Raw genomic sequence first — 26,220 nt, 5'->3', positions numbered from 1 at the left:
CTCAGGCTCAGGCCAAACCTGGCTCTGCCGGCTGGACGCCTCAACTTTCCCATAGCACGTGAACGCAGCATGTGGCTCACCGTCACACAACAGCTCGGGGAGCAGGCAGCGCCACCTGCCGGCAAGCCCTTTGACTGCAGCCAGGCGGAGCAAACAGATCGTAGATTGTCGAGCAGTCCGGATTCTGGAGGACACCGAGTGGAGCCGTGGAAGCGAGCAGATGTGAGCCGGAGGACTGGAGGAGAACACGCTGCAGTACAGACGGAGAACCCGCGATCCTGCGAATATGTGGCAACCAGCGACGGACCGATTGCAGGTAAGAAACGTGTGTGTGTTTGCGCGCGCGCGTGTGTGTGTGTGAGAGAGACGTGTATTGTCGACAGGGCAGCAGCGCTGAGCTCAGTCCACACTCACACACTGTGCACGGCTCCAGCCTGGAGACACCTCAGTGTGTGAGCGGCCACAGTCTCTCGCTCTTCTTTCTTCTGGGATCTGTCGCTGTGTCCTCGGCGCCTCAGAACGATCTGCTCCTCCCGCTGCATTTTAACGCACCTTTTCACGTTACGCAAGCACCATGGGCGCCGTGCAACAATGTGCACCCCCGCCTCGTCGCCGCGACCTATACGCCGCTGGAGGTTTTCTCCAAATGTCCAGTAGATCCAGATGTGCAGTTTGTGTGTTTGTGGCCCACAGGCCTTTTCCCCATCCGACACTGGACCTTCCCACCAACCTGAGTGCAACTTGAGGCCTCCTCCTCTTCCTCCTCTTCCGTTGTCACTCTTTACTTCTCCCTCACGTTGTCACATCAGGATGATCTCACTCCATTAACCTGGCATGGAATCACATTTTTCAGTAACCTGTTAAGAAATGGAAACATACAAACACACACACACACACGTACACACACACACACACGCACGCACACACACACACACACACCATCGTTAATGACACGTAGTTTGATATCCAGGGGCAAGCCGCGCAACGAGCCTGGCTTCACGTCTTCTGCACGCGTAATGCTCTCCAGATGTTCGGCCTCTGGACTGCCTGCCAAGTGAACTTGCACAATGCCCCCCCCTCCTGCCCAGGCGTCAGGAAGATGGAATCACGAAGTATTATTAAAACCGAGAGAGGGAGTCCCGGTGTGTCCTCCAGTGTGATGTTAGGGGCCGATGTAAATTACCTCATAAACACACACACACACACATATACCAACACCCTCAACCAGCATGCTCCTTTATAAATTGGCCTATAACTGGTGATGACCAATAGCCATGCTTTATTTGTCTCCAAGCAACTTCCAGAGCTATCACTCTTGTAACACAAGGTTCTAGAACTTGTTAATGAGCAGCTATTGGTTATTCTGTTTGTTGAGTGCTGTTCTGTGGTTTTTGGATGGGTTGGGGTTAAGCCATTGGTTAGGGTTTGGTTTAGATCATGGTTTAGGGTTCGGATTAGACCATGGGTTAGGGTTCGGCTTAGACCATGGGTAAGAGTTCGGATTAAACCATGGTTCTGGTAAGTACTTGGGTTAGGTGCTAGTTAGTGTTAAATTATCTTGATGAGTCCCTCTGCCTCGTCCGTCATCTGGCCAGTTGAATTGGGGAGTCAAAGACAACGGGCAGATATCTCACTCAACACTCAATGTGTCATAAAGTTAACATTTGTCTCACTTAATCCCCTGGCTTGTTATTTATCTATTCATCTGCATAAAACAGCCACTTGAACAGCCATGTGGTGCAAAGGTTGAAGTAATCTGAGGTAAACATTTTTTTTTCACATTAATTGATGATACTTTTCATAAAGTGTTATATATGTAGGTTCGTATAGAGGTTTAAATCTGTACAGAACAGAACAGAAACTCACGGCTGCTTCAAACGTATTTGGAAAGTGTGTCCAAATAGGTTCACTAGTTATCCTGTATTCCTTCACTGGACATTGGTGATATTGTTGCGGTATTCAGGTAACTATCTGCACACATTACTGCTCTATAAGAGTGAATGTTGTTCTGGGAGTAGGTGCACATGTTGGTGTATTCAGTCTAATATCTGGGATCCTATCTGACTAAAAGCCATCATCAGTTAATGTGCAGTCCTGTTTACTAATCCCTCAAAACTTTTATAACTTCATGTTAGCAACTGTAAACTTGCCAAACCTTGAATATCATGTGCTAGCACTACACTGATTTCTCGAGACAAGATTGGGATCTTCCAAATTAGCATATATCCGCTCTATGAAATTGAAAATAATAGAATTTTTGTTTGTTATGTATGTTTAACTTGGAGGAGTCCGAGGTTTTCTCAAAGGGGATATTCCACCATGAAGAACAGTTTGATAAAGTTCAGGAGTGCAACTCTGTCTGAAAACTGTTCGAGGGTCTTTCAAGAAAAAAGAACCCAGATGATGTTACCATGCATTTATGTCATATGGGACTCTCACACTCGCAAATAGCGTTCATGTCCACATCCAAATTCTAATGACTAATGTGAAAGTCAGAATTATTTAAAGACTCTGGTATATCTGACTTTGTGTTTCCTAACTTAAAGTAGCTGGAAATTGAGCCAAGGTTACTCATGTCAAACAAAGATTATTGTTAACTAGGGCTGTGACAGTGACTGCATCACCGCAGTTACCGCTATGGGATGCCTACCATGGGATTGAGCTCATCTCTGCCATTTTTTGTGTTTTCTGATGAAAGTTACAGGAGGGTATATGTTTTTTTTTTTGTGTGTGTGCTACACAATGTATGAGCCAAGCCTTGTCGTAGGGAGTAGTAGAGTGTATATGCTGACAGTGCTAGAGTGGTGAGCCACAGCCACGGGACATTCCATGAACGATAAATTAATATTCACATTTATAATACACGCAAAACTGCGGCAATACGGTCAACTGCCCTATTGTTAACCCGAAACATCATGGACATTGTGTTTTATAGTCAGTGCACTGTGAACCTCTCTTGACCAACTCTTATCTTGAATTGATGCAAATCACAAACATCCTTAGAGAGTTGTATTCTGGGACATGTAGGATCTTGCTTTATGGAGGTGCGGTACTAAATGTATGAAAAGGAATAAGTAGGTTTGTATGTTAGAAGAACTATATCTGTTGGTAACCAACACTTGGCTCACATCGGTGTAGCTCCTGGAGAACAGCTGTGGCCACAAAAGCGGATGAAGAGCTCGGCATGTTTCTGCTGTACCCTGCAAAACTGAAAGATGAAACACTGAATGGCAGTGTTTAACCTGATGGATCACGTGGTATTAGCAACATGTACCCAGGCTACAATAGAGAGCATGAATAGGTCCACATAGACTGCCAGGATCTTTTGGATGAGTGAAAAAAAGGTTCTAGTTTAAAATAATCTGTTAAAAACAACCATTCAAGTGGTCATTAAACAATATAGTCACCTGGCCATTTCCTGCATAGTAGCCATGACGACCATCCTCTCAGCTTGTATCCTTTGCCTCATCTGATTCGGGAACGCTGGTGTTTTCTGTGGCTGAACCAGTTAAGGTAGCTGATGTAGAATTTACTTGTGTATATTATGTGTTGTTGTGTTTTGTTGTTTTCATTCACTATGGCACCCGTCCACACTTGTGCTGTCCTCTGTTGCCATAGCAACACCTGATGTCTTGCTGCATTTGTGTCTCACACGCGGTGAGAGGAGGATGGGGGTTGACGGAGGGCGGTGGTGGTGGGGGGGGGGGGAATACAGGTCACGCTGTTGGGAATTACGCAGTAAGGGTGGAAAACTGCTTTTACACTGAAAATGAAGGGTGTTGTGGAACCAAGCTGGTTTGTGATGTGTCGGTGATGCATTCTGCCTCTGCTCTGTTTTTCTCTCTTCTTTGTCCGTCCTCCCGTCCGTCTATTTCTCCATCCATCCTACGTCTCGCTGACCATATCCCTCCGTCACTTTTAAGAGGCCACTTTAGTTTAACGACAAATTGCACAATTTGCGGTGATCTGCACACAAAAAGCACACACGCATATTGCAAGTTTACTTCCTTTTTGAATATCCCTAGGGCTAAGCCGTATTCTTTTTCTGCTGTCAGCAGCTCTTTCTTTAGCAATGGTTTCCACTTTTGATGCTTTAATGTGTTGGACACTGACAAACACGACTGGGCAGACAAAAAGATGTGGACCTGTCAGTGCAGAAATAGCTGACTGAGGTCAAACAGTCAAAATCAGCTCCATCCTCATCTTGTTTCTGTGGCCCATCTCTGCCTCGCTTTATTTGTTTCTATGTCTGTCTGTCTGTCTCTGTCTGTCTGAGGTGGCTCTGCAGCCTCAGCTATGCTGTTGAGACTGTGGCCTCGGTGGTAAAAGGAAATCACGGCAGCCCAGCACAATATTGTTTATGTGTCCCCTAGTACCTCCACACAAGGATCACTACCGTGCAGACGCTGGCTACAAATGACGTCAAAAGCGCAAGATGGTGCCACCCGTATCTGGAAAAAGTATTGCTTATTATGAACATACTGCACTAGGATCTGTCTGACCAGGGATTAATGATGGTACACATGTAAATGGACTATTCTTTTTGACGTAGCGGACCATGTTTTGTCATTTGTAGATCCCTTTTCCCATCCCTTGAATACGTGGAGACACTTTATGAAGTTGTGGCGGGTTCATTGTTTACGTCAAAGAGACGGCCAGACAGAGATGGCTGCCCCCATGCTCTGAGGGTTTGGTACTTTAATACACACTTTGCCCTTCAGAATAAAACCCTCCAATCATAACATATGATCATCGACCTTCTCCCTCCTACATGCCCTAACGCTCCAATCACAGTTAAGGTAAAAGGAAAAACAGGTTTTTGCTTTGCATGGGGACCTCCCACAGTCTTCCCAGCCCATTCAGGCATATTTCCTCTCGTAAACTGTGCCAGGATCAGAAGGGGTGGTTGCAAACACATAGAGGGACAGCCGAGGAAGTCACACTGTTCAGTCAGTCACCACACAGGGAATTGGAGGGGGAATCCTACTTCTGGCTTTAGGAAGTAATTGACACCACATGCAGGACCAACCTCCTCCTGCTCCACCTGTGGACCACAGCTTAGTCCATCAGTATACAGAAAAAAGAATATGTTGGTGTACAACTCGGGTCTGAGGTACAAACAAGGGCAGGATCGATAAATGACAAATGTTTTTTTAGCCTCAAAATAAACTCATTGTTTGGAAAGACTTGTTTTGTTGATTAAACAAGACATCTGATATATATTTGTCTGATATGTAACTCAACCATTTGTGCTGTTTACTCACTGGCAAATGGCACCACTGAAGAAATAACTCATTCTATGGTCTCCCACTGACGGAATATTTATATGCGGCTTGGTGATGTTGCTTTTATTTCTGTTGTTTTAAAGGAACCCTGTGGAGTTTTTGGCCACAAGTAGCTCAATTGGGTAATGTTTATATGACTTTACTCCCCTCTGGCTAGTGGCTCGTGAGTTCACTCACGGATGCATGAGATGATAAACATTCCTGCCAGTGGTTTCTTAATATGCTGCTGAACAACAGGTGGCAACAACAGACCAACATTCGTAGAAATACAACACCAGAGGGCAGGGTAGAAGACTCCTAGCAAAAAATAAATTGTAATGGGATTTCAAATCTTTCCTGTTAGGTAAGTTTGGTTAAAAAAAGTGCTACGTGGATCCATTGGGCAAGTCCTGTAATTGGTGGGTGTCTGAACACCATCGTTAGCTGAAAACTCCAAAGGGCACCTTTAAGTTTGGCTATGAGTGGTTGAGTGGGCTCGCGATGCTCTTTCTTCTTTAGCTGTGTATTACTGTCAAAAGAAAGATTATCTTATATACCACTGACCACATGGTGATATTTTGCTCTTTCTTAAAGCTCTATCCCACACTAATTATCATGGTTGGCCGTCTGACCACATTGACTAACCATAGTGTGGTTGTGGGTAGAGAGGGATTTCAGTTGTCAAGCCCATGGTGGTGGTGGTGGTGATACAGAAGTTGATGCATGAACCCAACATTTGTACCGACCATAAAGCAGTTGTATTTAAGCTGGTGGGGATTTATTTATTCCCTACAGTTGTATGGTTCTACTCTTATCACCATATATCACAATACCTTTTCTGTCAACATGGATATTAAATGATTCTGATTTTGGTACAAGTTTCGCTCCGATATCAAGCTGGTGATTCTCTTTTGAAAATGACAAGATGGGATGTAGAACAGATGAGCAGATAACAAACAGATTTCCTACTGTCTTCCTCCCTGCCAGCACCCAACAGACCTACAACATCTGGTTCAGAGCTCTACAAAGTCTTTCATCTAGTGTGTCTGGGTCGCAGAATGCAGATGTTGCTCAGGCAGGTTAAGATATTGTTGAGAAACGGTTGTTGTCGTGAGGTCTGCGAGCTCCCAACAAATCTTTATATCACTTAACCATGTTTTGAGCTTTTAGGATAAACCAGTAGCCATTGGGGCGTGTACTTTATTATTTCATTTACAGACACAGAACATCTGCCCATATTACATCCGCTTGCTTCTAAACAGTTTTTCATGTTTGTACAGTTTTGCCATGATAAAACCCCCTTAATGCCTATTTTGCGTGTGTCAGTAGGTGTGGCAGAGGTCTGATTTTACCCTGCTATGCAGTGCATGAGATTGACCTGAGAACTTCTGTCCTGTAAGAATGCTCCCTCAGGGGGCCAGAGGTTTGACTTGCCATCTGTGACCTGTTAAACTCATCACTGCGGGAGGCAAACTGCAAAAGACAATCTGCATAAGGCTCTCGACTCAATTTCTCATGCACTTGATTGCGCACAAGACGTTTTTTTTCTCGGATTTGAATGCTTATAAATAAACAGTTCACAAATATTTACACATTTTGAGAAATGATATGTACTTGCGGAATTAGCTGGTAATGTTGGGTCTGTTTTGGGCTAAAATCCAGAGTTGGAAATATAACTCATTATCCCAGAAGTGAAGACCTATTTCAAATATTGTGCGATGTTTGTAGTTTTATATCATATGTTATCATATGTAAATATGAAAAACTGAAATGTTATAAAAGTCACAATGTTCGAGCTTTTGCAGAATAAGGCCTGAACTTTTTTCCTCCATAAATAAAGTTTAATTACATGGATACTGGCAGCAGTGCATCAGTGTTGATGCTTTTAGATGCTGCTAAATATGCTCAACTATGTTGTTTTGAGAGTAAATGTCATAATTGGTTTCCAAAATAGAAAAAATGCTCTGATCTGGTTCGGAGGAAGTTGGAATATGTAAAGAGTGGCAGTAACTACCTTTAAATGATGAGATGGAAAGAAAGTTCATTTTGTGAATTTTATATACACATAGAGAAGTGAAAGTACATGGTTTGTTCTGTGTAGCCCAGCTTCCTCATAATACAGTGGATCTTAGCACTTCGACTGTTGTGATGGAAATTTGACGTGATGAGACTTCTGACATAAAGAGATTAGAGAATCATAATCTATTGAGTATATTTTATTCCTTGCGAGGAAGGTCAGACAATCCTACAGCATGCGAAGAGCATTCTGCAGATGGGATGACAATGAAACAGTTGTAGGCATGTGGTTTTTATGCAGATGCAGTGAAAAGATGTGTGTGTGCGTGTGTGTGCGTGAAGAGTTGAACTACGTGTGTGTGAACTGTGTTTATGTGTGTGTGTGTGTATGCACTGTATGTGTGTGAACTGAGTGAATAGTAAAATCCCAGGAGATAAGACACAGACACATGCTGAAGGCCTCCTGGCCAAGCCAAACCCTGACACAGGTTGTAGGCCTCTTCAAGGTCTTGGTGGGGGAGACGAGCACAGTCTCAGATTTGTGGCCCTGATGTAATCTTGGCAGTTACACAAACAGAAATAGTATGCATAGGCAGAGATAATATATAGTCTTGTATAATGGCAAAAAGTTCCATTACACTGTAGAATGAAAACTGATTTGTCTGTTAGGGTTTGTCTTTTTTTAAATTGGTAAATTGGCTGTTGGACAATGCATTCATTGTCTTGAATCCTCACTTTAAATCCATCGAACTGGGGATCCACTCATGTGTGGACTTGGGAGACCCCTCAGGTCCTTCTGTGACATGTGTCAGTCGCTAGGAAGGACCAGCTGTTGCCAAACACCTGAGTTATAGCTTTGAAACCTGAGTTATGACACTGATAGCTCTGTAGCTGTTCAGTAGATCAACAAATATTTGAATAACAACCAGTTAAATATTAAACATGTAGAAGCTTAAACTTAAGTCAAACATTAGCTATTTTGCTTCGTACCTGGATGGAGAACAGTACCCATAGTGTTGATCTAAAAGCTGTAATTTTTTTTATAATCCTTGTGGGGAACATTGGTTTTCTTATGACGGCAGTCATTGTTTAGCATTTTGATGGTTAGTGTAGACACAACCTTTGTATTGTAACCAGCTCAGACAGGGTCTAGCCCACAGCAGCCTCACGGTGGAGACAGAAAACCTGCCCGGTTTCAAGTTGTATTCAGAAATAGAATCAATAACAGCAGTAACTTGATGAGGAGACTGTTGGGGATTGAGAAATAAAAACATTAAAAATTCAGGGAAAATATTATGAATAGAATTCCAGCTTTACTCCGCGAGCGGCCATCCGCTCAGTCTTTTGCTCCTGATGGGGGGTGGAGGAGTCGGGGAGCCCACCACAGGTCTCCAAACACCCCCCTGCCCCCGCCCCCCTAAACTCCGTACTGGGGCTAACCGCTGGAATGTGTGCCGCTGTCAGGAAGCTGTAAAGTGCTGACGCGGAGGTCAGAAAGCGTTTACACACATGTGGCTTTACTTTCACAACTCCATTTTACTTTTTCGCTGATCTCCTTCATCTGCTGCTTTTTTTTCTTGCCTTATCAGCCTTTCATGCCCCCCTTTCTCTAAATTATCATAAGAATTAAATGAGGCATATTAGTCATACTACATAACATGTCATTGGTTTACACATATGATGAACACAATGCCTGGCAAACAGGATCAAAACTATTTTTGGAGGAGGACAAAGATAAGAATACAATTTCAAAACGACGGTAACATTTTCAAGGATGAGTCGAAGTATAAATAATATTATTACTATTAGGATGATGGTAATAAAATGAAAGGCTGTTATTTTTCATAATTCTTTGTAGTGGAGTTGGATTTAGAAACTGGACACCTGTGTTGTGTTGTGAAGTTGATTGAAGATGGTCTACTTGGCCTCACTGAACCAACAGAACAGTGAAGATTGATGATCAGCTGTGTTGGCAGGATTCACAGTTTTCATCCTCTGAATATGTTGACCATCTGTTCTGTAAGAAAAGGACACAGTGCACGTCCAACATGGAAAAACTGTTTGGAAGCACCAGATAGGAAAATGTTAAATAGTGAATGGGAGCATTTGTAAAATGAATCTGTACTTGCAGAGGAACACCACATTAACGTAGTTATTCATTATTATTATTTGAATTATACATTTCTACTACAGCATTGTGTGAAAAGAATTTTATTGTCAAAACCGCCTTGCTTCTGCTTGGAGTTGTAAAGTCAGTTAAGACAAGATATGTGGTCCTTCCTTGTTGTAGGTAGAAAGGGCTCCATTTGACAGAGGTCCTCCAGTGAATGCCACCCTTCCTTTGGGTATTGTTAGAGTCGTGGTGGTACATTATAGTCTGTCTGTCTGTCTTCACAGGATTGCCATGTTAACCGGTCAGATCGATCCTCTGAACTTGGTGCCATCAGAAGGTTGAGGTCTTAGTTACCTCAGCCAAGAGGGTTATGTTTGCTCCCCTATTGTTGTTTTTTTGTCTGGAGGATAACGCAAAAACTGCTAAACAAATTTCCACTGAATTTGGTGGAAGGATGGGACGTGGGCCAAAAAAGAACCCATACAATTTGGGTATATCTCGTGTTTTGAGGGACATTTTGACCAATTTCCCACAGAATAATTGATGGATCTTGATGAAAAGAGGCATATTTAGGGTGTTTATTTTGTGCATTTTGATGAAGATCCAAATAAAAAATCTGGATCTAGTGCATTTAAACTTGGTTTCATTAGAGTTTTGGGGCATGTTCTGAGTTATACGCTGTATTGAGTGTCATCCGAGTTGTTTTACTTGCATTTCTCTTAAAAGTAAGGGATGAATTACTATGAAACAAATTCTAATGACTTAAGTGATTCCAGGTCTTTTCCTCTAGCACCACTCTTAAGAAGATTTGGACTTTGTTGCTTAAATGAATTGCCGTAAAATGAACCGCACACATTTAGATCTGCCTCAGGATGAATTGTAATCACTTTAATGATCCTGAGTTTTCATCTATCTTCAAAATTAGTTTGGAATACTTTGCATCATGACCAAAAGGGTTGAAACTACTGATGTTGCCCTTGACTCAAGTTGTTCTCTTTTGCTAATTAGCGTGTTAAAGTAAGAGGATGAACATGGTCTTAACATAACACCTGCTCGTGATCGGCATATTAGATTTGCCTTGTGGTTCTGCTCGGCGTCAGAAAACACTGGCCTTGGACTCTAGAGCAGGCAGCGAGCGCAGTTCTCCCTTCTCCTGATCCCCACATTCCACTTTCTGCAGAATAAACCTCTTGCACCATCTCACTTACAGTCTTCATCCCCATTTTTCACCACTGAGATGTGTTTTCTTGGTATTCATATATGTATGTGTAAGGTTAAACCTACGCTTATGCACACATGATGGACTGAAGCACTAAGATAACAGTGTGTAGGGGGGTTGCAATTTTTAAGACTCCATCAGTGTTGACCACAGACGGTAAAGATGAATGGTGTGTCTCCACTTCCTCCCACTAACCATAAATTAAGCCAAAATATCTCAGATACCAAAACTTCAATATTGCGCATTTGGAGCCAGAGTCTGTGCAGAAGTGATCAGAGGATAGAGTCGTGGTGTCGAGGTCCCGCTGATATAAGCTCTCGACCAATCACGAGTCAGAAAGAGCTGTGAATCCTGATGTTTTGAGTACTATTGATCTAGGTTACTTATAGTTATAGGTACGGTTAGTTATATATCAAATAACTAACTAAACCAAGCCACCATGGGACAAACAAGATGCTTTGGCTTCAGTTTTGGGGAGCATTTGTCATCCATCTTTATATACAGTCTATGGTGTTGACAAGGAAACTATAAATATTGAATCATAAGCATAAACTTGTCCGCAACTGATTTTATTATTTCTTACAGCAGTGTTTCAGTCTCTTTTTCTTTCTTTCTTCCTCAGCACTTCCAGACTATGCTGAAAACGAAGTTGAATGTGCTGACGCTGAGGAAGGAGCCGTTGCCCACGGTGATCTTTCATGAGCCCGAGGCCATTGAGCTGTGCTCCACCACGCCGCTCACAAAGAGCAGGACCCATGCTGGATTCAAGGTAGGATCACATGGATCTCATAATCCCCCAAATCCAGCCCTGTGCCTGAACCGTAAACCTGTAATAGCATTAATACAATCATAATCCAACTGTTTTTCCATTTTCTTTTGGGACACCCAAGTTAGATTCGTTAACACATGCTACTCCACCAACACAGTTTTTTGAAGTACACACTGTGTGTGTGTGTGTGTGTGTGTGTGTGTGTGTGTGTGTGTGTGTGTGTGTGTGTGTGTGTGTGTGTGTGTGTGTGTGTGTGTGTGTGTGTGTGTGTGTGTGTGTGTGTGTGTGTGTGTGTGTGTGTGTGTGTGTGTGTGTGTGTGTGTGTGTGTGTGTGTGTTGTGTGTGTGTGCGCTCTGGCATGGATGTGTTTGTTTTCCTCCCTGGCTCTGCCGAGTGTCAGATGTAGCATTTGAACCAATGAGCCGTTGGACTCGCAGTCTTTTCTCTTTTCTGAAAACAGAAAACAAACAAGACTACAGATTAAAATAGCAGCAACGTTCTGTTATTACACACAACACTCCCCCACCATGTCACTGAGTGCGTCTTTGTGTCTTCGCCAGTCTTATGCCACAGCATTGTAACAATAACAAATAAAGTGAGATGACTGTGGTCACATAGGAGACAACTTCAAATGGCTGTGTGGGTACGAGGATTTCGTTTTTTTTTTTTGAATGTTGTGTTTGGTCGGTTACGCTTTACTGTTAACAAGCATGTCGAAAAAGGAGAGGGAGCTTTTTCAACTTAGCCTAAATAAACACAACATTTCATAGCTAGTTACCCTGAAACATAGACAAAAAGTAATTTCCCCCTATGACATCATTGCCAAGAAACACACGCATGGAACACACAGTCCCCACGTTTATTGGATCAATTTACAGAAGAGCTAACAGAAACACACCCAGACACATGCTGTATAGATATTTATATGCATATATGTGTTGGAAAACAGAAATGTTGTAAGAAAGCCAAGAGGCCAAAAGTGCTGAGTTCTCATCAGCAGCACTTCCCAAAAACTCCAGAGGTTCAAAAGAAAACATGAAGTGAAAGCGAGTAAGGCGGCCTTTATTGGTGGAGCCGAGAAGTTTGTTCTGTGGTACACGTGCAGTCTTAGAGCCATGTATGTTATCCAGCAGGGTTTTCATTGGCTCACAAGTGGAGATGTTGTGATACAGCTACCAGCAACAGAAAGGCCTCCTATGCTGCTGAAAATGCTGGGTTGTGCATATGCCAGTGTGCAAGTCTATTTACTGATCTCATACCACATCTTTAAAGTACGGCTGTGAAATGATTAAAATTTTTAATCAAATTAATCACAGGTTTCTATTGATTAATCATGATTAATCACATTACCGATTTTCACAGTATATTTTTGTGAAAATAAAAATGTTATGACAAAAGATGGATATATACATTAAACATGTTTTCTTTTTATATTCATAAATAAACAAAACAATGGTGCTGCAACTCAGCAGTTCTTTAGCAGTTGTCTTTGCTATTCCATATGGAAAATTAATATAATCTTCATCCTAAACAGAATTCAGGCTTCTTAGCCATTGTATGGTTGAATAAAACTTTTTTCTTTTCTTTTTAAATCAAATTATTTGAGCTTCTTAGCCATTCTTTTTATAGGATGGTTGACATTTTTTATATTTTTTGTCAAACAACCATTAACCACACCATGACACAATCTAATGCCTCTCAAGGTCTTCTTAGCTAGTCGTTCTTTAACCAGTTGGTGAGGCAAACTAACTTGTTCACATTCTCTGACAGTAAAGCTGACCGCTTCTTTTGCCCAATGTGTCCTGTGAGTGAAGCTGGTTTGGCGCATTGCACTTGAACGCCCCTCGCCGACCAACGCATGCTTCGCGTTGCGGTGGTACTTTAGGCGAGTATTACTACTGTGAAACGATAACCTCTTCCCACAGAGTGTACATATCACCTTGGTTTTATTGAATGTTCGATCTTTCTTTTTTTGGAACACGATCTTACCGTCCAGAAGGTTCTCAGGTTCATCAGAATTATCCATGTAGTTTGTTTGTTTGAATGGCAGCTGCGACTAGTGCAGAGTGGGCGGAGTTGTGGGTATATTGGAAGGTCCTGTAATTTAATCATAACGCGTTAACGCATTATTTTTCACAGCTCTACTTTAAAGTAAATCAGTTTCACACAGTTATAACTGTAATTGTCCTTCTTCAAAAACACACTTTTTCTTCTTTGCCAGGAGTGCAGCGCCTCTGGCAAGTTATGTTGTAGAGCAGTGAATATTTTATCTCCAGTAGTGTAGCATTGGCCCGAGCTAGCGAACGTGTCAGTAATTTGGTAATATTTCGTGCTGGAAAGTCCCAGAAGTAGAGCGACAAACTAGATAATAAATGAAGTTCTATGGCATTAATTCTCTTCTTCAGAGGGTTTTAACCCGAGCCAGGCCAAACAACAATGACGGCAATCAACACCTCCCTTCAGGGTTCGTTATTATAAAAGTTGCTATTTTTTTATGCATTGGTATCAGCCCATGAACAAACTCCAGGTGTCAGAATCTTTGTTGGGAAGGAAAAATGGTACCGCAACATCTCTACTTATAAGTAAATCTAATTGGGAGTAATTGCCCCCATACACACGCTTTTTACTTTTAATCCTGTTCCTCTTCCATATTGTTTTTATACCTTCCTACACTCACGCACACAAACACACACACACATACATATATCTATTGGCCACATTTTGCTGTAGATATTTTAAAATATAAAGTTAGAGCTTATGTCCGGTCTCAGGCTACCGACTCTTCAGTATCTCCATGTTCAGTGTGTCATACTTGGCTTCTAATTGATCATACATGCTCTTTTTGTGTGACAGATTTTCAACTTAACAGTGTAATGATGCACAGTTTTAGTGTAAGGTAACATGCAGCAGCACCTCGTATTATCCTTCTGGCTATCACTACTGTGATAAGATAAATATTGATGTATTGCCATGGTGCACACTGCACATAGATGAACTTGGTATCCCCCTCTGTCTAGTGTGAATCCCACTCGCCGCTCTCCGACTGCTCCTCACTCTGCGCCGGCTGCTCTTTCCAGCGTTGCCGCAAATGCCAAAGCCATGTTGCTGTGGATACCACTACAGCTATTCAGTAGAACACCAGCCGCACGCACCAAAAAATTAATTTCCCTCATCTGTCTGCGATCTCCTCTTTTACAATTCTGTCTGCCTCGCCGCATGCATTTGTTGGCCTGTGTGTTCTGTCTTGTGTAACTTACTGTCTGAGTCACTACCTGCCTGTCTGCATATCTGTCTGACCACCTGCCCCAGCACCTCTGCTTCCACCATCAGACCTCAAAGAGACATTCTTTTCTTTTTCGTGGGAGAAATTTCATGGTAAAAAAACTTAGGAAACAGCGGTCTCATTTTGCCCTTCTCTCCCCTTACGTGATTGGCCTTCATATGGTGCAATATGATCCAATTTATTATCCTCATGGTCTAGATTCCCCGTCTTTCCTTTCTCACCCGTCTCCCTCATTCTGCTCTCTCCAAGTTTCTCTCCATGTTGTCCCAGTTTGCAGGCAGGCAGGAAGGCTGTCCTAGCAAGGATGAAGGGCCGCCTCTCATTGCCCTGCCTGGCCTGCTGCTGTCAAAGTGGTCCACTTCACGTCCATTGAGAAAAGATAGTCAATGCTCTTTAGAGCCGTGCCAGCTCCACAGTCGTATGCAATGACATTATTATTATTTTGGAGACTGCTGAAAATACAACTCAGCTGCTTACCGGTGACTTTGTTGTGGTTGAAGTAAATCTTTTTACTTCATTTTCAAAGGATGATAAATGAAGATTTGCCGACACATTCACACTAAGGAATGCACAGTTAGGTTAGTGGTTGTCCGAGTGAGAAAGAAGCTAGATATGTGCAAAGAAACTCTCAGAGATTTGACTTTAAGCTGTGACTGGCAGAGATTAAACTAAGTACAGTTGCCAGAATGGGACTAATGGGCCTCTGAAAGATGGTACAGTAAAAAAGCATTGGTGGTAGTCTAGTCCATGATGGCTGAAATCCATTTAGCTGCTTCAGTGTCAGGCTCCTGGTGCTTGGCTGGGCTGGCTCACCTGTCACCCTGTCGTGACTTTACTGGGACACCTAAATAGAGCTCAGCCATTGCTAATGTTATCAGTAGCATGTGTGCTCTTACTGCTATGACAAGTCAAAATGTCTGCATATCGTCAGTTCCAGTCCAAGCTCGTCTGGCTCTGTTTCTGCTGCTGCTTGGAACAATGTCTCTCATGTACAGTTGAACCAAACCAGCGACAGTGCGTGATTCTCCTGCACTGACGTCATTCCCACTCGCAGCGCAGGGCAGGCTGGTCCTACTATGTCTTTATCTTATCTGTCAGGCAGAGAGGCTTTTTGTCCCTCTCTAATTGGTATGCTGATGTCAGTAAGTGTGCGGTGCATACCGTCATTTCTCTGGCGAACAGAGAACAGAACGCACAGTGATGACATTTATATGATAAGTAACCTCCAGGGTGAGATGACCGGTGCTCCCAGTTCCCTGCTAAATGTGAATGTCTGTGCTTGAGCCTGAGGCAGCCTTTTTTTAAATCGGGGCTTTTGGACATTCGCTTGCTTTGTCATCTGTAAGAGTGTTCAACATTTTCCAGGTTGTGTCTTCTCAGCTTAAGCTTGCACCACGTAGCTAATGGGAGCAGCAGAAAAGGGTCAGCGTGACCACACTCAGGACAATACCCCTCTGAAATATAAAAATGTATAAAATGCAAAGTGAATTTCCTGCTTCCTATCCGTTTACTGTTGCAGAATGTTTGTGAGCATCAGTCAAGGGTCACAGATGGATACAAAGACAGATGGATTGTAAGGACTTTTAAATACAATAGCTAGAGTACTTGCATGCTACTGTTCTGTGTCTGTGGTGTAGATATAATTACCATATGGGCAGAGGGTATTGCTATCTGTATCAGGACTTAACAGAAAGTTTGGAAACAAGACATTTTAATAATTTAGAAAGTTGAGGATTTATGTTGTAAGCATCATTTAAAGAATTGCTGTTCTTATGTTCTAGTATGAAGGTTGAGCGATGTTGAGACGAAATCTGAGTGGATTGTGGTTCACAGGTGAACTCTTGTGTAGTGGAAGCCTGTGCTGCAGTTCAGGGCTTTTCTCAGATCCACTGATTAATCTGGGCTGTTTGGTTCTGCTCTGATAAAAGACTGGACAGTCAGATCAAATGTCCTAAATTGTAAATTGTCCTAATAGCCATCCTCCTTTTTCCTGTTACATTCACAGTATGAGCTTACAGACTAGGGCCAGTGCCTGCTGTGAATTGAATGCTTGTCACGTAAATGTGCATAGTGAAAGCGGTACCGTGTTTATAACAAATTCTGCATGCCTGCAGAGGATGGTAAATACGTATCAATGATTTGACAGGCCAGAGACATGGATGAAATGGCTCCAGATGGCTGATTGTGACAGATGGGTCAGTGTCTGTGTAGGAGAGGAATTGTCTAGTTAGTAAATGGTCTGTATTTATGTAGAGCTTTTCTAGTCTCGATGACAAACATTTTACGGTACAGCTTTGCTATTTAACCATTCAGGGGCACACATTCATACAGTGCATTAATGTGTAGTACTTTCTCTGTCACACATCACTCACACACTATAAGCACACGGAATGGGGGAGACTGAGATTGACCCAATGACCCTCTGGTCTGTGGACGACCCACTCTACCTTCTGAGCCACGGCATTGACAGCTGAGGAGAGTAAGTGGCATGAGGGCAAAGACCACAGCTAACTGTTCGACCATGAAGTGAAGGTGTAAAAACACTAGAGTTACAGACTTTTTTATGTTGTGTAAAAAATGTAACAATATATTATGAAAGTGTGATGGAACCAATTAGACTGGTGCCCTGTCACAGGGCCCCTACGGTGCTTTCATTTTGTTTAACTTAAACTTCACTTTGACAGGACTCCCAGAGTGCAACCTTTTTTCTTTTGTGGTTTCAAATCTTCCAAGTACAACTAAAATGTTCTCTGTTTATTCGTGTGTGACAAGAATCACAATGTCCTGATAAACATAGAATGTCTCTGGTGGGAGTATGAGCCGTAAGCTGTGGCGCTGCTATAACGTGTGTACAGTGTTACACAAAACCTTCTCTGTGCAAAAAATCTGGACAGGATAAACCCCAGTGTGCTCTGTAGGCTGATCCTGATGTACCCAGTACAGGAGGATTGGACTTAACACCATTTGTTATGGCATCAAATAGTGTATTTAAAGTAATACTTGCATTGCGAATGTGTGTGGGACAGGAATTAAAAAGAAACTGACTCCAGTGTCTCAAGAGCGAAGATTTCAGAGGCATCATTGAAATAGGGAGAATTTTAACCTATAGAGGGCTGTATGGACGAGGCTGTGAGGGGTGAAAGCTTCTTTCATTTACACTGAGGTGCTCCTGTCTTGACTTACATTGCAACACTCAGACTCTGTTTTGCTCATTAACACACACACACACACACACACACACAAACACACACACACACAGCACCTTCTTCTCACTGCGCAACACAAACAAGCAAATACTCAAGGAAAGCTCAGAAAAAAGCCCTCATCCATCTTTGCATGCCGTGGCAAGCGGAGCCAGCTGTACTTTGCTGATTCAATAAGTTTAGAGGAATGTTAACAACCTCCTCAGGAATGCTGCGTTCCCAAGCAGTGGATTTCCAGTCATGTTGGGGGATCCAGACGCAGGGGCCTACTGAGGGAGAGCGCCTGGGTAACCGTTGTGTTCAACAGCGGGACACTTGTATTTTAACGTTAGAACATGCTAGGGCATTTTTGTGTGTGACTCAGTAACTGTCTTTATCCCAAATTCATGGAAATGACTGCGGTCCAAGCAGACATCCAATACAGATACTGTGAATATCAAATAATAAAAATGGAATGAATATTGACCGAGACACCATATGTGCTTGGTGAGTAATATAAACTTGTAAGTGCTTAAGGGATTAATGTTGTGTAATATTGAACTACAAAATAAGTTTTAAATCACATTTCCAAATTTTCAGATAATGAATACACTAGGGATGGGCGTTCGATTAAATAGTCTTCATCGATCGTCGGGAGAATTAACCACGAATTTTCGATTAATCATTCAAATTTCAAGTTCAATAATTCACTATTTATAGGCTATATTAAAATGAAGTGAAAACACAAAGCGTGTTTCCTCATTGAGATCTTTATAACAAGATGAACAAAATATGCGCTGCCGTAATCTTAAGCAGCGGAGCCGACAGCTAGAAGCCGGTGCTACCAAACACAACTGACCCTCATTCAGTCCAGCCGCCGAAAAAACTCGCTCTGAGGGGACTGACGTCCCCGTGATACACAGGTAGCTCCGTGCTAACTTGGCTTGCCTAGCCGCGGCTCCGGTTTTTGCGCTCACCTAGTAGGCCTGTGGTGTTTTTTTCAAACACTGCCCCCCGTGGTCAAATGTGTAATTAGTGAATTTCTCGATGAAAAAATAATTTCCTCGACGAAATTCTTAATGATCAATTAATCGATCGTCGATTAATTATGCCCATCCCTAGAATACACACCAACCTGCTACAGCGTTACAACTGGTTACCTGTTTTAATGAGGAGGGTGTATATGCCAATCCTCTCCTAATCGTCCTAATCTTTTGAATATTAGCTGAATCACAAGTCTCACAAAGGACAAATATCACCATTGCCGACCCACGAGCTTCAGATTAAAATTTTGGAAAAATATTCAGGTTTGGGCCAGGTTTGGTTATGCTGGCTTTTTTTTATACTGCATGTGCTTTTTATCAGGGAAAACATTAGGTTGGTTTTTGGATAGAAATAGCTGCGTACCCCTCGGGATACGGTCAGGCTGGGTGAGTTTTTCTCTCAGGCTCGGACTGGTTTGGATAGAAATAACAGCTTGAGCCAGACTCTACTGCCATGGACAAATCTGATATTTGAGGCAAAAACAAAAACAATCACAGTGTTGAATCATCTCAAGCTAGTAAGAATACAACACAAAGTTTGGATGGAGAGATCTTTGATATCACTGAGAGACAGACTGTGTTTTTGTCTGCAGCTAAAGAGCAATCTGTTGTCCTTGGATCGGTGTCTGGGAAATTGCTTAATGCTGAAACGACAAGTTCCAGAAGTGCTTCTAAATGTTTGTACCTTCACATCACAGCCTGTTCCCAGACTGCTTCTGATCCAATGGGACCAAACTGCTTTCCTTGTTCTGCTCTCAGCCCCTCTTTCCTGTCATTTCAGCCCCTTTCTTCTTCTTCTTCTCTATCTACGTTGCCAAAGCTCCTCCGCAGGGACAGGTATCTCTTCACTGATTCCTCCAAGTCTCTCTGTTCCCCCCCATTTTCCCATACCTCCTTTCTTCTGCTGATAGCTGAACCAGCTGTGGCCCGAGCAGCCACAGCAGCTGCCCTAGCTCTACACCTCTTATACACATGCATGCCTGCGAGGTTACACGCACACACAGAGACAGACACACAGACGGTGTGTGCTGTGCGTGAGTGGACCAGGATGTTACTGTCTTTCCCCCCCACTGGTTTGCTTGCTGGGCTGCGGATGTTTTTTTTCTGTTTCCCTCTGTGTATCCCTCACTTTCTTCAGTCTTCCTTTGCATTAAACTTACTTTCTATCAGCTTCTCTGCCTATTTTCACATCTGTTTTACGGCAGTAAGTTTCTCCCTCTGTCCGTCTGTTTCTCCTTCGTTCGTTGCATAATTGCGGTTTATCAGGCATTGTTGGGTTTTCATCCTGTGAATCATCAGAACATGCTAAATGTTAAAATCTGTCTGCCTCATTCATCATCAAACTGAGACCGGATTGAAGCTGGCATGTGGCGGTGGCAGAGGGAATGTGTTGGCATGCATGTACTGCAGGATGGTGGTAATGACTAAAGTCCTTTGCAGTGTTACAAACATGCAGATAAAGGACTTAATGAGGCAGCATTTGCACAACCTCTCTGATGATTATCATACATGTGTCTTAGAACAATATTCAGATTTATGATCTAATGTGTTTCCAGCCCGACATAACAGTTGGTGGATATTTTGCAGGGCTACAGATACACTCATTGAAGAATTGGTGGAAAATTACAATACAACCATAATGCAGGAACGTTTTCAAAATATGATTAATAAGTTCATAAGGGACATTTGCGTCTGAGTTTTAACACTAATTTCAGGGACAGCTGTGTTTCTCAGGATGTGGTTTGAGATTTTTCGGGAGTTGTTGATTTTTTCCTTTTACGTATGAAAAGATTTGTACCACTCTTGTAGCTGTACTGTAAATCTGAAGCTACGTTTGCAGCTGATTAGCAGAGCTTAGCATTAAGACTGGATTACTGCTCACATGGCTTCTCAAGCTCGCACTTTTAACGATCACTATTTAAGAGGATAAATAAAATGGAAGATTTTGTACGAATAAGGAATGTAAAGTTTTAGTATCATTGCAGCCTAAAAGATTCCGATATGTTGATTTATTTTGTATCTGGTATCCCTTTTGGACAGTCTTTCGGTTAAGCTAACCAACTGCTTGCTGATGCTCCTTATTTCTCAAACAGACATGAGTGATTAATCCTCTCAGCCCTAAACTTTTCTGTTAACTTCTTTTAATGTTCCTTAAGGCTAAGAACTGTAGCAATCTGACGACTTCAGCCGTCTCTTCCGTGCCGAGCGACCTTCTCCTCGAGAGTCTCCCAATCGAGGAGTTAGAAAGAATAGAAAATGACAATAACCTCCATAAACCAAGAATCAGTAATGGTGGCCACATGTCTCGTCACACATGCTAGTGTTTAACCACACTCCTCCCCCCCATCTCAGTGTCACAAACACTCTCACTCCATTTCAGTGTTTTTCTCTCTGCTATGAAACAGGTACACAAACACATTTAGTTTGGGAATCCAGTGGATACTTCACATCTTACCTTGGCATACATGAAAATTGAAGTTTCCCAAACACAGTTTTTTCCTCTTTCTCCCTCCAGCTTGTATGTCTGTCAGTTTTTCTGTCGGTGCAGAATTCCATCTTTGCAGCCCCCAGAGACCTTAGCTCCTTTAACTCATCATTATTTCTGTCTCTGTATTGCTTCATGTAATTCAATCAATATTTTCAGTTTGACGGTATAGAACTGTTATCAATTAGTCTTGGAGGGGGTACACAACAGTAGAGGGGAGGTGAGGATAGAGGAGAGGGGGTAAAAGAGAGAAGGGAGCGTGAGATGGAAAGAGGGGACGACAAGAGACAAGAAGAGTTTAGGACAAATAGGAGAAACACATGGAAAGTTGAATCAACTGGGACGACTCTGTAGATCTCTGAAATGATTTAAGCTTGCCTGTCTGAGAATGAGACGACTGGTGAGCAGGCTGCCAGAGCAAAGGACAGCAGATGTGTTCTGGTCTGGGGCAGAGTCGATTTGATGTATCAATTGTGTGCATAGTTTTAAAAATAAATAATAAACACCATAGAATGTATATAAAGATAGTCGGCATGTTTCTTCTTCCCACTCTTCAGAGATGCCCAAATATCCAAAATATAAAAGCTGCCTTCTTGGGCCGAAAATATCACTTGGAGCCAAAGTCTGTGCAGTAGCGATCAGGGGATGGAGCCACAATACCGAGTCCGTCTCAGCCCTCAATCATGAGGTTTCACACTGTGTTTATAGCATCAAATAACTAGCTAAATGAGCACTTGAACACAAAGCAGTGTGAGGAGAGCTACCTAAAATGTCCGAAGCCATCTTTTAGAAAAGTTCATGTCAAGTGTAAGCCTACTTTGACACTCAGTTTGTTCCATGTGTCATCCACCAACATGGAGGAGGCAAGAGATTTACAGCCAATGCTTCAGCCAGCCACCAGGGGGCCATCTACACGCTTTGGCTTCACATTTGGCTAACTGTAATGTTTTCCATCTTTTATATACAGTCTATGGACAGAATGTTATTTTCCTTTTCCAACCTGAATCATGTTTCTTTTCTGTTTCTTTTCCATCTGCAGAATTTTACGATCATTTGATTCAGTGTTTGTCTCCTGATTGTTCCAATCCATGATTTGTACATTTGGAAACTGTTCCGATGCGCTCACACACTCGATCACACAGGCACTCACTCACAGCTGTAGCCATTAAAGTCACCCACTAACTTGTCTCGGATCCACCTCTGCAATTTCCTCCCAGACACTCACACTGTGCACAGATCCACCTCATGCTCTTGTTTTGTGGCTTCATATTTAATTCAGTTGGTGTCAGATGTGAGATTTGTGCTTTTAATTTCAATGTGATCATGTCTCGCTGGCTTCTTTCAGTCTGAAAAAGTATAATTTTCCTAATCGTTTGCCCACAAAACAAAACTTGACCATGTACGGTGGAGCTGATGCTCTGCTGGTGCTTCTTTCTGTGTTATTCTATCAGAGGTTGTGGTTTTAAGTCTGAACCTTATTTTTGAGGAGGAATAACTTTTCACAAGGAAATACCAAGACACATTCTAAAGCATAATTGTAATTGTGGCATTTCTGTTGGTGGATATCAGTGTAACTGTCTGACATATTATAAGTTATATAAGTTTTTATGTGTTTGCAGGTCAGTCTGACGTTTTTGAGGTAGTTTGGTCTCATTTGAGATGAGACAGCCGTGTTCCCTGCACATTATTTTATCAATTCATTGTGATGTCACCAGCACTTTTTTGGGACTGGAATTAAATTACTATCTATAACTTTGATTAATTTCTGCAAAGTTAGCCTACAATGGACTGGATTTTCCACTGGATTACTGTCATCTGCTGACAGTATTTAATGCTTCGCTAAAGTTATATTTAGTTAGTATTACAGAAATAATTGCAGTAATTCAATTTTTTGAGCTGCTAGTCCAATAATATAGATTGTAGCCTGTTCAATTTTTTTGTCAATCCATTGCCATGTTTCTAGAGGCAAACATTATAAACTCTAGATTCCCTTTCACATTTAGTGCACATAAATGAACGAACTCCACTTTCCTTCTACATTTGCTGAATTCCCAGACAGACCACATTTTAATACCAGGTGTAAATGGGCTCAGTGTCGTCTTTAGCCTCAAGGTCAAAAAATGTCAGTAGAGTTAAAAACTGTGATTCATGAACTGCAATGCCCTCAAAATTCATACGCATCCAATGAGTCAGTGGCGTGTTTGTTATATTAGCACGGCTTTATAGGCAGCATTTTTCTATCTCTATCTTTCCTCCATCTTTCTGCTCGAGCAATGTAACAATTTCCTCTTCCAGCTGCATGTTTGCTTTGGACTTGAAGGAAACAAAATCTAATGTTTGCTCTGTCTGGTGACCTCCTCACCTCACACAGTCCTCACTTATCTCACACACACACACACACACACACACACACACACATAAACATACACATACACATACACATACACATACACATACACACACTCACGCTTACCTTATATCTTGTTCTAGTTTATCTAATTTGTATTCATCTGTTCATGTATGATAAAAGCTAATCCGACGGAAACATTTGTCCGAAACAGGTCGAACTTGTAGGAATTTTTAACTTTTTTTCTAGAAAGAAAGAACGGAAAGAATTTGCTGCTCTGATAATCTTGTGAGTTCTGATGTTGTTTCTGGACTTTACTCCTGAGCTAATACCAATGAAGGTTACGTTTTTTTTGAGTGCGCTTATATCTTTTTAATTTTCTCCGTCCTTAACCCTTGTTTCAGGTCCGAGGTCCTAACCGGACCTTTAACCTAAAAATCATTGAGAATTGTCAAATTTGAGCGCTTGAATTTTAAGTGGAGCATTTCCTCTAGCCTTTGCGGCACCAAGTTAGCAACCCAGAAAACTTAATGACCAATTGCATGCATAGTATATACAAACAATGTGATGCCAATAAAAGCAAAGTTGGGCTAAAGAATTCATTCTTGTCATTCAGGCTGAATTCCAGGTCAATGCTACGCTTCACCATGTCAGCATTATTTATCCAGGCACAAACATTATTTTGTAACATGAAAGCAGAACAGAGACAATAAAGCTGACATGAGAGAAGACGTTGGCCGACTCCCAACTCCTGTAAGGAAATGAAACCTGGCAATGCCGTCATCCTTAGTTCAGCTAGGAAGTGAGCAATCAGTAGAAACAGTCACATTAAACAAGCAACTCAATATCAAAATATGAGTATCAGAGAAAAGAAGTCCATAATGACTCTCTCCATGTCTTTTGACATGCTAACAGCACTCTGAATGAATGATATATCTTGGCTCAGTGTTTAGATTTGTTGGCTGACTGAGTGACTGACCACCTTTTGGCTACGAGACAGTGGCGGTGTGGTTGACTATAGCAAACTGCCTCGCCTCCACGCTGCTCCTATCGACCTGGTGTAGTCAGCTGTTTGATGGATCTGAAGCGAAGGCACTATGACCCTGTGGTCACCACTAATGAAAACCATGTTTGAGGAGGCAGCTGCTTTACTGCCTGGCTCTTTGAATCATTGTTGCTTATAGGAAACCCTCTGGGGCCAAGTTGTACAAGGCTATTGTTTGGGATATTTTGATACAGTTTCCCCCCCAATCAGATTTGTAGTTGTTCTGACAACATTTAGGAAAGACACGATACACATTTTAATTCACCTGATTTTCCCATGGAATATGATATGTCACTGTTCCTGGTCAAGTTCACACAATTTTAAGTATTAATATTCAGTTTTCTTCATTTACTGCCAGAGTTAAGACATGTCTCTGGTGGTGGCATCATATGTGTTGCTATGAGTAAGTGTTTGTAATTATTCTTCACAAATTATCACTTTAAAGAACATTCTTTTAACAGACTGTACTTCTACATTACATATTTCACTTGCTTTCTCTTCCTTTTGTTGCTGCTCCATTTCTCAATTTTTTCCATTTTCTGATATTTTAAGACTCTTCCAATTCTTTCACATGTGTTTGTTTATAATATAAACTGTCGTTGGCATCAGAGGTTTGAGGTTTTAAAAAGAAATTTGACAGTTTGCTACATTTTGCTCAAGGTCTCAGTGCCTGCATTACTCGCTTTAATCGTATTGGCTACAGTATATCTATCCTACACAGGACTAACTGCTTGTCTAACCGAGAGGCTGGTGCCTGGCGGGCTGTTCTCCACAGACTTGATGTTGGGCAAATTTGCGTTGGGCGCTCAATGTAGGCCACATCTTCTGCAAATGTTCCAGACTGTGAACTGATACAAATCTTTCCCTTTAGTATTCACACTTATCCCTGCACTCATGTTATCTGCAGCCGTGTGTCAAATGTGTGCGCATGTCGAGCAGCTGTGATGAACTCTTGGGTGTGCAGAGTATTTCCCTGCCCCAGTGTAAACACAGACAGGAGGGAAAACCCTTTGAGCGTTTGACTCATAGCAGGCTCCTCCTCTGTGTATTTATATAAAGCCATAAAGAACACCATGTAGAGAAAGCCCACAATTCGCCCATTATTCCTGGACCAATCTTGAATTGGCCTCATGCCCACAGAAATCTCTAGCTTTGTTCACTTCTCAACCTTCTCTCTCTCTCTCCCTCATCTGTTATCCCTCTCTATCTACTCAGTGTATCACTCTCCTGGTATGCAGTGTCATTACTATGGAATTCAGTGGTCCTTGTTGCAACCCCAGCTTCTCTTTGGGAAACAAACACACACACACACACACACACACACACACACACACACACACACACACACACACACACACACACACACACACACACACACACACACACACACACACACACACACACACACACACACACACACACACACACAGCTTTCGCCGTTGTAAAGCTCTTTC

The 26,220-nt window shown here is 42.2% G+C and overlaps 1 protein-coding gene across 1 annotated transcript in view; it reads left to right on the top strand.

Moving 5' to 3' along the window:
* Positions 1-26,220, top strand: part of pid1 (phosphotyrosine interaction domain containing 1) — a 29,443-nt gene continuing 3,223 nt past the window's right edge. Inside the window, exons 1-2 of the mRNA XM_062386174.1 lie at positions 1-316; positions 11,235-11,381. Of these exons, the coding sequence (XP_062242158.1) occupies positions 287-316; positions 11,235-11,381 (177 nt within the window). The 5' untranslated portion in view covers positions 1-286. The remainder of the gene's footprint in view (positions 317-11,234; positions 11,382-26,220) is intronic.

This window comes from Platichthys flesus, chromosome 4 (genome assembly GCF_949316205.1).
Source record: "Platichthys flesus chromosome 4, fPlaFle2.1, whole genome shotgun sequence".
NCBI lineage: Eukaryota > Metazoa > Chordata > Actinopteri > Pleuronectiformes > Pleuronectidae > Platichthys > Platichthys flesus.
Note: the sequence above shows the minus strand (reverse complement) of the source record. Positions and strands in the feature narration are given on the sequence as shown.